The sequence below is a fragment of the Aspergillus tanneri genome (assembly GCF_003426965.1).
Source record: "Aspergillus tanneri strain NIH1004 chromosome Unknown AapTan_4_pilon_pilon_pilon, whole genome shotgun sequence".
NCBI lineage: Eukaryota > Fungi > Ascomycota > Eurotiomycetes > Eurotiales > Aspergillaceae > Aspergillus > Aspergillus tanneri.
In genome coordinates, this window is record NW_022984631.1 from 4,105,529 (window position 1) to 4,117,580 (window position 12,052).

The 12,052-nt window shown below is 46.2% G+C and overlaps 3 protein-coding genes across 3 annotated transcripts; 1 reads left to right on the forward strand and 2 right to left on the reverse strand.

Annotated features, from left to right (window-relative positions):
- Positions 1-378: 378 nt before the first annotated feature.
- Positions 379-1,848, reverse strand: FET4 (low-affinity Fe(2+) transport protein; the record flags this gene model as incomplete). Its single annotated transcript, XM_033571167.1, has 1 exon — positions 379-1,848. The coding sequence occupies one exon, from the start codon at positions 1,846-1,848 to the stop codon at positions 379-381; it is 1,470 nt and encodes a 489-aa protein (XP_033427199.1).
- A 5,658-nt stretch (positions 1,849-7,506) lies between these two features.
- ERG4_4 (C-24(28) sterol reductase) lies at positions 7,507-9,107 on the forward strand (the record flags this gene model as incomplete). The annotated part of the gene is made up of 3 exons (XM_033571168.1): positions 7,507-7,755; positions 7,816-8,925; positions 9,021-9,107. The coding sequence occupies 3 exons, from the start codon at positions 7,507-7,509 to the stop codon at positions 9,105-9,107; spliced, it is 1,446 nt and encodes a 481-aa protein (XP_033427200.1).
- Positions 9,108-10,628: 1,521 nt separating this feature from the next.
- Positions 10,629-11,617, reverse strand: ATNIH1004_006542 (uncharacterized protein; the record flags this gene model as incomplete). The annotated part of the gene is made up of 3 exons (XM_033571169.1): positions 10,629-10,936; positions 11,023-11,100; positions 11,542-11,617. The coding sequence occupies 3 exons, from the start codon at positions 11,615-11,617 to the stop codon at positions 10,629-10,631; spliced, it is 462 nt and encodes a 153-aa protein (XP_033427201.1).
- Positions 11,618-12,052: the final 435 nt, after the last annotated feature.

Sequence of the window (12,052 nt, forward strand, 5' to 3'; positions counted from 1 at the left end):
GTAGGAGAGAATAGATACACATCAATATCATTCACACTTGATTTTTTATTTTTATTTTTTTTTTCCAATTCAAATGTTTATGCTCTCTAAATTGCGATACTTCTGGAAATTCCCTCAGCACTGCCATCCTCGGCGTCCTCAGGCCCACATCGGCCCAAATCGACGTAAAACACTATCAATGATAATAATTCATATTTTTAAACAAAATATAAACAGATAAGATAGAAAAGATGAAAATGCAAAAAAAAGAAAGAAAAAATTGAAAATGTAACGAGGTATATCGGTTGAGCAATATACAATCTCGGTCGCAAAACACCATGCATGTTGAAGCTGGTAGCGATCAATAAATGTACTATGTGGAGCACACCGTCAGACGACCTACAAAAGCTTCTGCGCATCCTTCACGAACCACAGAAGTCGCTGTCGTCGATGGTAGATATGGGTCATATCCACCCGGGCGCTGGCATCCGCATCGTTCTGCCCCGTAATCAGAATGAGCATAAAGAAAGTCTCAATGATACTGGGTGGAATATTCGAGATCAATTGCCCGGTGGTGTTCCATCGCATAACGCTGGACCCAATCACACATCCGATAGTCAGGAGAAGCCCCGCAACCACCATCAACAGGTGCGAGCAGACCTTGCCCATGGCAATAGACGCGCGGTGGGTGATCGACGACGTATCCAGCGCCTCCTTGGGTGGAATCGCCACCTCCGTCCCAGTATAAAGAACCATATCCCGTCGCTCCAGGGACTCAGTCTGCTCCACGGTGTAGGACTTCACCTTCGCTTGCACGTTGCGCAGGATGAAGCTATCGAACAGTCCGACGAGCCCCGCGTAGGTGCCGATGAGGAGCCACCAGTTATCGTTAAAGTCGAAGACCGGGCCAACGGCCGCCCAGGCGACAATGACCACAAGGAGGAGGATGATGCCGACCAGCGTGCCGATGATATCGGCGTAGTAGAAGATGGCCACCTGCAAGGGATTCTCACGAGGGTGTGGGATCACCACCAGCTCGTTGGGGAGGTCATCGTCTGTGAGACGACGAAGTTCCTGCTCGAGGGTCGCGTCCACCCGGAAGATAGCATCCAAGCAAACATTGACATAGTCCGCATAGCATTCCCGCAGACAGTCGAGGAAGGCAAAGACCAACACCATGAGCGCCGAGGTCGCCGAGTTGATATACAATTGCCACTGGTCCGTCCAGCCGCAGTAGTTGCCAAAGCCCAGCCAGATAAAGATACACACCCAGTACAAGCCTACGGTGACGATGTGGCCTAGCATGCGTGCCGAGAAGATGATAGCCTTCGCGAAGAAGCTCTGCGTACGCTTTCCGTGATCAAGATCTTCCAATTCATGGCTGCTGCACATCTGCGACACGCGTGCGACTCCCTCCGTTCCCAGCTTCGCCTTGAGCTTCGCAAGCATGCGCTCGTGACTGTGACGTCGCGACTGCATCTCCGCCATGGCCTCCTGCTGCTCCGCATATTCCCGCAGGAGCTGTCGCATCAGGAAGGAGTCAAAAACGTAGCATAAGATCGCCTGGGCATCCGAAATAACCGCAGTCCACTTGGCGGAATTCCCAAATCGGATCCCCATAAATGCCCAGAGAAGCAGCGCACTGACAATGAACAGGAAAACAGGCGCCGAGCCCGCGATGCGTACGATCTTGTCCAGCCACCGGTCGAGAAGTCGGGGACTTGCCTTGACCTTATACCCCGAGACCTCTGTAGCGGTCGCTACGACTCCGACCTTGTTTCCCTTCTCATCTGGGTCCCCGTAAACGACCTGCGTCTCTGCAACCCCCTCGATCTCGCACCGGAAGACAGGCTTGAGGAAGAACTTCATCTTGGTTGATATGACGAAATCTTAGCGCTAGGTATCCTGTCTGTGGGAGAGGCACAAAGAACGAGGATATCTTTCTTGATGGTCCTATGGTGGCCTTGTCACTTCTCCAAATTCGCAGATCGCCTCGAGGTCGGTCAGGGTGACTGGGATCAGTGAGAGAATCGAAGTGCACTTGGTCATCGAATAAAGGTCAGCCATTCAGAGTATTGGTGTGGTATAGCAGAAAGTATAGGAAATCAGTGATTTCTGGAATGTATTTGACAGAGTAAAGAAGTTGTGGGATTGAGAGAAATAAATCTAGGTGAGGAAACAAGCGGGTTTACAAGTATTTAAGTTGGCGACCCCCGGGTTAGCGTAGACAGGGGAACCTACACGGGCGTCTTATTTTTCTTTCTCTTTTGTCATATTAATTACTAAATCCTATTGCGCTGACAGACCCACCAGCTCTGACTCTTAAGGTCCCCTAGAAGCAATTCTACCAAAGCTTGGGTCATCCAAGGCAAGACATCGGGCCAAGTTGGACGATACCACGGTCTCTGAACGGGTGATGGGTCCACTAACGGTGATAGTATGGATCAATCGCTAAGACCACGAGCCTGCGTGCCCCTCTTATAGCATAGCAGATGGATCCGTCTTATTTGACCATAATTGCCGCATAGAATGCACGTTGTAATCATGGGGTACATCCCACGCGGGAAGGTAGAAAATTTTTCAGTGGAGGCAGGAAAGGCTCCGGAGTAGGCAGCCAGGTATCCAGCTGCCAAGTTCAAGGTTGTATAATCGGTAGACCAGTCTTAAAATGATGAAAATAAAAGACGAAGGTGAGAAGATCTGGCTTTGATAGTGAATCTTGGGATATTTCCTCGCATTTTTCCTGGCACAATCTAGCGTGGGAATTTTGAAAATTAGCTAGAAAACTCTATCGAAACTTTAACCATTATCCATTGTTGACCGACTCACTTCAACCACATATCCCTTTTGCTCACTGCACATACTATATAACTGATAGGCTATTAGTCTGCAGCTTATTCCTCTTTGGAGTTGCGCAACCTGTCGATCCAGAAACGCCTAGGGCACAGACCACAAGCCCAGAGAGCCACTGCATATACAGACTTCGGAGATGGATAATCAAAGTGACGTGTATGCTACCATGCTATCTAGAGTCTGTTAAGACGCCATGTACCAGCCGGTTGGTTCTGCATGTTGTAAAGCAGTGCATTTAAGTATACTAAATTTTTAGCCATTGCACCAATTTAGGATGCTACACTACGTAGATAACTGGTGGTAGTTTTAGCCAATTATAGTTAAAGAAATTTATTTATATAACGAGCACCAAGGTATGAAGTTTTATGTTACACATACATAAAGATTTCTGGCTCAGTGCCAACCGGAGACGTCTGGAATTTAGCTTTGGATACTCTGCACCAAACTTTCTTGCACTGGGTTGTCGTCCATTTTCTCAGGCATTGTGGGCATATCTGTAAGACAAATATCCGATACTTGAGAATATCGCCGATGCTGGGTGGGTAGCTCTCCCTGCTCTAGATCTAGTTTCAACATAACGCTACTGGTTCAAAACGTCCTTCTAGAGGAAAGGCTCTTTCTCTTCGCTTACAGCGGCTGTAATAGTTCGTGATCAATAGAAGAAGCTGGTTGATGCCCAAAATGTTCATTGCTGCCTGAATTAGTAGGTCCAATCCAACTTACGAAGTTGCCCTAGGTATTCCAATATCCGTGGTGCTACCACGTGGTACGTCCCATACTGGCTACTCTGGTGGAAGTGAATAGTTCAATGAACCATATATCAGGGTACTGGAGTGTTTGATTTGTAGTTTACCTTATCACCATGCCAAGGAGAAACGCGACAAGGGACTAGTTTAACCTCCTGAACGTAAAAGATATACGGTACCGGAATATGAAAGCCGTCAATAGACGCAGACATCGAGTATCTCTCTTGCCACTGCAGTTGGAAGCGAGAATCCCGACTTTAATTTTAGGCGTAAGCAGCCTAAATCGTAGCCATCTATTTTTTTCATATTTTACACTGCTGGTTTATGTTAAGGACAAGCGCACTTTTTGCTTTTTGTCTTTGTTTTCCTTTGTTTTCCCTTTTCCCTGCTGCGGTAAACCCAGTCTTTCAGTTTAAAGTAGACAATTCAACAGTAACATTTTTGATTGCTGCCGCCACGAGTAGTAAAGAGGCGATCATTAATTTCAGCGACTTTTACCATTGGTCATTAGGACATATGTACTAATCTGGGGAGCATACGCATGGATTGCACCCGTTAGTGTCCAAGACACAGGGTTTCAATTTATATTCTGTCTTGATTTAATGCTGTCTGGGCCAGCACTTACCTGCCACTTTAGTCGATCAAGTCGCTATATCCAACTCCTTTGTGATACCAAGACCCGCTGAGATATTGATTATGACTTCAAAATTAGAATCTGCCACATTTAATAGCACATCATTTGTAAATTCTTCATAAACAAAATCTTCTCAGAAAACGACGGGGATAGTGCTGTATACTGTTAAGCATAATGCTGGCCGTCAAGGATGGTGTTCTGTTTAACCGGTGTGACGCGTCAGTGCAGTGTTAGCCACGTCGCGTGATTTGGAAATATTTTTATATTGTGGTATCCCAGGATCATCCTTCTTTACAAGCAACAACCAACTGCTTCGGGTACAATACAGAGTACATTCCGTACAGAAAATAGTGTCTCTTGCAAGCGTCTCTCTAATTCCATCAATTAGCTGCGCCGAATTGTTACATGAGACGAAAATACTAGGTATCTGGCGACTGCAACTCTCACTCAAGCTCTACAGAGTTACGGAGCTTGTCGGATTCGAGACCATGGTATCTCGCAGGATATCATCGACAACTGCTTTGAAAAGATTCGTGGACTGTTTCCTTTGGTCCAATCTTTTTCTCACTTTTTCTTACTCAATGGCCCATCATTTTGATTAGAGTAGGATTTTCTTTGAAAGAGATCCCGAGAAAGTCTCTGATTACTCAAATTCTGGTGCAACTACTACCAAATCTCTATTTGTTCCATTGGCAAGTGAAAAATCCGCGGAAAGGCACGTCTAGATGAAACCACGAAATTCCAACATGGTGTTTATGAGCTGGCCGCGAAAATTGGTCCGTGCCAGGCAGAGAACCGACAAACGCTTCGAAATACTTGCATGAAGTATGTGTTTCTGTTCTTCGCTTTTTGTGACATCGCACCACTTACAATTTGAGGATCTTACCGGGGGGGAGGATTAAAGGAATATAATCGGCGTCTTTTTTAACCTTCTCGACTGTTTGTCTGTGTCTATAATCTGCCCTGATCCTTATACTCCATACACAGTAAACTAAACTCATTCTTCGCTCCGTATTACTACTACTTTGAAGACGAAAAAGACAATAATGCTCTCCGTGTTCCGCCTTACATTTACCCTACGACCATGCTATTTTGCTTCCAAGACTCAAATGCTAGTCTCAAGGTCGCAGATATTAGCAATAAAATAAGTAATTTATCTGTTACAACCGCCCAAAAAGCTGCGGGCTTTATTCCGGCAAACTGCCAGCCTGGGAAACTTGTTGTTCTGGTGGGTCATGCCTTGAGGAGGATTGTTGATGAGGTTAAGCATTCAGTACATTGCGTAGACCGACCACCGGGTACCTCAGGATTTCATTGAATTATTGGACAATTCCTGATTTGGACACTAGTTGCGATTTTGGAGACAAATGGAGGATGTGGCATTGTATCTGGCGAGGGTGTTCCCAGCAGCATTACGAAACACTGTTAGGGCAGAAGAATACTGAAATTTCTATCTCTTTAAGTTTTCGTAGTCTGAAAGTCAAACAAGGATTCTCACAATCATCTTATGGGGTAGTATTCCCTGGGGCGTGCTTTTGAGCAACCAACACTCTTCTGCCTAACTCTCAGCGGATAGAAAATGAGGCTTTGTGGTCACTTAGCCCATTGTCCTCGAGAACAGCAATACATTTTAATTTGCCTAGAGTGCGTATGGCCGTAGCTCACAGCACACGTAGTCGTTGCAGCCTCTCTTCAGCCCCGGATGCTAATTGAGAGACCGAGGTTGCTGATGGGTCGGTCGGTAGTCTTAAGCTTTGATAATAATACTAATCTGGTATAATCATATTATTATAGGCCCTTGAGGGCTATTTAGACTGCTTTAGTTATAGCTACAAAATGAGCCTAATCTACTCTTTACATGCCAATCAGTAGGGCTTCGTTGAACCCAATCCAAAAGAGACTAATAAGTCTCGCCGTCAATATTTGTTGTCAATTCTGGACCCGCACCTCGCACACGCAACTTCGTAATCACTCCTATCTCGAGATTTCGGGCAGCTTTGTGTCCTGAAGGTTAATAGAGGCACCCCAGTCAAGCAGCTACACTGCATCTAGACCCAATTGTAAGGTGCCGTCTACGGTGGCGTACTTGTTGAGAAGCAGAGAATGCAAAGTGGCCTCTCAGGGTTGTCAGCATACTATACTTATTTAATTGAGTGGGCTGAACTCACATCGTTCTGTGAACGGAAGGTCTTGGGATCCTTCAAGAGGCGTGAAAGCTCTGTCCAGATCATACGGCACATGGTCGCGCCTAGCCCCAGCACGGTTCGACTAACTACCACCTTGAACCTGGGGGTCATACAACTAGTGAGGGCGACATGGGCGAGAGAGGAAGCTTGGGGTCTAAGTCCCCATGCAATAGTAAATTTCCATAGGTTAAGGTAGGTGCGTGCAAATAAAAGCCGGTTCCAACATATCTAATCCAACTCTGCGACATCATGGGCTGCCTAGATCACGGATTTATAATAGATATGTATCCGCATGTCACACTGGGGCGCCGTCCTGAGAGTCAGCTCTTGGATGCGAAGCTTACCGTGAGGTACCTTTTTAGGGCTCGCGCCGCTCAAGCAATACATGCATTTGTGGTGAACATGGTGGGGTATCGTAGAAATCCATTCTAGCAAAAATCCCACCGGTAGCTTTACTTTCGCAGTGGAAAGAAGTTCAGCGGCCAGATTCTGGACTCAACCATGATATATCTAGTTTTCTCCTTGCTGGATCAGGCTCAGGCACAGCTGCTCACTTATAGAATACTCCGTTTCTAAAATTAAGAGGTGAGAAAACTATGGAAGTATGAATATCATGTTAGGAACAATGGATTTCGCGGTAGACCCAAACAGTGGGATTCCCTGCATACCACATTCCTGGCCCTCTGCAGATCACGCCCACGGCCGGAGGGTGGTACACATTTTTCAGTCTCCGCGAAAAAAAAAAAAAAAAGAAAACAACAACTGTGATACACGTCATTTTTTGTTCGTCACCCCTTTCTTGGCACGAGGTATTCATTCTGAAACCCCGTTTCTCCATTCTTTTTCAATTTCTCAAGAATAAGCTAGCCTGGCTACCTTACTGCGGGTGTGCAGTACTGTAGTTGCTTAATACAGCGTATTTGCCAATACTGAAGCAGAAGCGATAACGAATTTCTTGTCCCCGAAACGGAAGTCGAGTTTCTCCCGTATTCTGTGTTGGTCAGACAACGACCTGGTCATTGTGTACGTCTACGTGCATATCAATGCATTTCGCCTTCGCTATTCAATCTAACTAAGCGGAACTCTACCATCAGGGCTTCATCACGATATGTCTACAACCAGCTCAGTAACTGCTCGACCCCGCCATGGGAAAGGAAAACCACTAGTTGACGACAAGCCAAGTTTATGCACCGAAAGCCATGAGAGAACAGCCGCCAACTCCGAACTACTCGAATTTGGCGGTTCTCTAGGGACTCTCGCCCTGATGATCGGCTTTCCTCTGCTCATGTACTACATGTGGATTGGAACGACTTACTACAATGGCAAATTGCCTCTCCCTCTAGAGGGTCAGAGCTGGGTAAGCTTTGCAAGTTATTTAATAAATCTGGTATACACAGGCGCGTTCCCTCACCTCCAGGCCTGGCGTATTTACTGGACATATTACATCTTCGAGGTCGCCTGCTACATCCTCCTGCCGGGCTTCACATGTTATGGCAAACCCATCGCCCACGAAGGTGGGAGACAGCTCAAGTACCATTGCTCTGCATATGCCAGCTTCTACTTCACCATCCTCGTTATGGCAGCCCTCCACGTCACTGGCTACTTTCCCATCTACACTATCTTAGATGAGTTCGGTCCGCTTATGTCCGTCGCAATTATATCAGGCTTCCTGACCAGTATCTACGCTTATGTTTCTGCATTGGCCCGTGGCGCGCAGCACCGTATTACCGGGTACGTCATTTATGATTTCTTTATGGGTGCGGAGTTGAATCCTCGTCTATTCGAAATCCTCGACTTCAAGATGTTCTACGAAGTCCGCATTCCATGGTTTATGCTCTTCGGCTTCAGCTGTGCCGCTGCCGCCAGGCAGTATGAACAATTCGGCTATGTCTCCGGCGAAGCTTTGTTCCTCGTCATGGCCCATTATACTTACGCCAACGCTTGTGCTAAAGGAGAGCATCTCATCACAACCAGCTGGGACATGCACCAGGAGAAACTCGGATTCATGTTGATTTTCTGGAACATGGCGGGCGTCCCTATGTCCTACTGCCACTGCGCGCTTTACCTGGCCAACAGGGACCCGGCCACGTACGCGTGGAATAAGAGCACTCTGGCGCTACTGTACATCTCCTACCTCTTTGTGTACTGGGTCTGGGACACCACGAACAGTCAGAAAAACTCGTTCCGGATGATGGAGAAGGGGAGCTTTGTTAAACGGAGGACATTCCCGCAACTTCCGTGGCAGGAGGTGCACAATCCCCGAACAATAGCCACTGATTGCGGCGAGAAGATTCTAGCGGATGGTTGGTATGGATACGCGCGCAAGATCCACTATACCTGTGATGTGTACTTTGCTGTCACCTGGGGTCTGATCACCGGGTTCGATAGCCCTTTCCCTTGGTTCTACTCGTGTTTCTTCTGCATTATGATTGCCCATCGGACAATGCGAGATGTTGCTAAATGCCGGCGAAAGTATGGTGCAGCTTGGGCCGAGTATGAACGGCTGGTTCCGTATCTTTTCATTCCAGTAAGTTCCATGCCTTGAATGTACCTAACCGTCTCTTTTGGTACTGTGGCTTACGCACCTCTAGTATGTGATATGATTGACAAAGAGCCGTACAGATTATTAAATTGGAGGACAATGGGAAGGGCTTGCTCATCATGCCGCAGGAGAACCCATCCTTGTGTATTATCATTGATACAAACTAGCAAAGGTAATTCACACGTATGTAATTCGAGGAGGGGAGGGAAAATAAGAATACTCTTTTCATTGAAAAGGCAACTTTCCAGAATATGATGGGCACATGAATCTTCATCTGATCTGAGGTAGTGATACAGAAGTGGCATGCTCAATATATTATTTTCTGGTTAACAACTATTGCTGTCCAAAAATATCTTATTGGTTTTAAAGTAGCAGGCATACGTAGCAAATTAATCAGTGCGACAGACAAGTAAGAAAATCAGTAGGAGATCACGTAGATTCCTTTAATAGTGTATGTCCCTGGAGAGTGGGAAATGCTTGAGTGTGAAATCTCATTGGAAGTATTAACGACATCGTCACTTGCATACTAACCCGCCGCCGTCGGGGAGGCTTCCGGGACTTATTTATATCCACTTAGATTTCTTACAATAATGAACCGTCTATCCACTTGAATTTGATTATGGTATTGATCATCACCAGCAATACGAGATAGGTGCAATTCATGAATATCTAATAATAGCAATTAGAATCATATTTACCCAGATTGGACTCCGAAGCCTCGTGGAACGATAAGATCGCCCCTGACAGAATCGCCGCTGCCCAAGAGAGTGCCTCTAACTTCTCAGTGACCTCTGGCTATATTTTTTTTGGCGACCTACACAACATATGGTCGAGGAGACTCGTGCCGCAAGGGTAGTTATCATTAACAGGTACTGATACTACGACCGCCGATTCCGGGACGAGATCAGTGGAGGAGTGGGCGAAAGAGCGTTTTCCGTATTCTAAATCCATCAGTGTTGTCCATTACGCGCATGCAAAGAGGTGGGTTGCAGTCTGGCAGACACAGCAGTTGATTAGTAGGGGTGCATCTGATATCAGTATATGGTTGGAGATCACTGAGTCCGAGTACAAGTTTGGCCTAATATAGTAAGACAGTGCCTTGACTCCACCAGTATGTATCCTGTCTTTGTGTTAGAAGTATATTTTAGGCCTGACAATATATATATAGACCAGTGGGTAGCTCTGAAAGATGCAACTATTCTATCTGCCTCCCTGGAGAGCCTGAAGAGGCAACTTTCTAAACAAGGAAAAAAATCTTTTTAACTAGGCCGCTCACTCTTTTTTCTTTTTCTTTTTTTATCTTCCCTTAGCACTAATCGCATGTTAGGAGCGCTCAGAACGCGATGGCCAGATCCATAGCTAAGATGCTTAATCAGGTGCGAAGTGTTTATATTCGCACCCGCGGGCCTGAACTCTTGAAGGCCAGTGATTAGTTCCGCAATACACGTGGTTCTATCTTCCCTCTCATATAGATACGTCCATTCGCACCATAGCGCAACATTCAGCTCGTTACCAACCCCACACATAACATCGCACAAGTATTCCATAAGCCTCCAGTACTCTGACCGTGAAAATCCCTGTATAGCTTGACATTACAAAAGTTAGTCTCTGACAAACTAACAGAATATTGATTGGCTGATATTTGGAAAGAGTCTGATTCAAGTGCATACTAGTAAGTGCCTACAATTCTACTGCAACTTCCATCCTTTTGCCTCTTTCATCTGCAGGAACCGCTCCTTGACATATGGAATCTGCATATGCGGCCCATAAGGATCCAATTCCCATTGCGGACTCGGTGCAGGAAGCCCAGTCTCCTTCAAACAAGACTTTCTCAATTCCTCTATAGTCCCACCTCGGTCATACTCTAGGGCCTTGCCCGCCGGATCCCGAGCAGCTTTTATATCCTTTCTTAAGACTTCGATCTCGGCTTCACACACGCGCAGATCAGCCGGATCGATGACGACACCGTAATTATCGCGGGCACCCTTAATGGTCACTAATCGACAACAGACTTCTAGGGCCACATTCTCCGCGGGTCGAGTTAATGGATCTCAGAGCTCACCACCTCCCCATGTCACCTACTCAAGAAAGCCTTTTGGGTCGACGCGAATGTGGTCGCATTTCGAGGGAGGATCTCCACCGGTGTGCAAATACGGCCATCTGATACACAGCTGTCTTGTCGAGAACTTTGTCTGGGGCCATGACAACTTCAACCTCCTCTAGGGGTGCCAACAATGTGTTTAGAGTCTACCATCAGCTAGGCTAGTGGAGAAGAAAAGAAAAAGTTTAGAAATTTCGTCCGGGCGATGCTCACGTTGGAACCAGCGAAAAGAACTGCGAAGGATCTGCTTAATGATCCGTAGACCCACAAAGAGTTCATATAAAATTTACTTATGATTCCTTGCCATAACGTCACTCCGGTATCGTCTGACCGACTGTTATCAGACCGTGGGAAAGGAGATTCACCTTTATTGATCCTATCAAAAGTCACTTTCTTGTATGAACAATGTCAATAAGTGCGTCAAAACCCAATGTGATACATTGTCAATTGGCTAACCAAGGTTAGACCAGCGCAGCTGAATCGACACCTGTTAGGCATACCGAAAACAGGTCCTTCTATCCGTCCTGGGAAGTGCCATTTGATACGTTTCCATGGCAGTCTGTTGTCTTCGTCCATCTATGTAAGGGAGTAAACGATCTTGGATGAGAAGAACTCTCAGGCGAATACCCTTGGGAAATATTATGCAAGTCTGGGAGCCAGAAACCTTCTACCGGTAACTTGACTGTAGTTCCTGGCTTAGGCTGGTCACTATTCGCCAGGGAATCTTCTTAACATCTTCATTCGACGACATTAACCCAGCTGATACACATCCATGTGCTCTTTTCATGGTAGCATAACGCCAGTCCCTTGGGATTTATATCACTACTTGGCAGATGATATATATGCCTTGACTGAAAAGAGACTATTCACAAACAAATATAAATTATGTTGACGGTGATGGGATTGATATCTCCCGGCGTCACTTGACTGCCCCTGTCACGGATAAATATATTTCCTTATGACCAATCATTCACGTGATCTCGCTTGTATGTTCACAAGACACAATTCTCT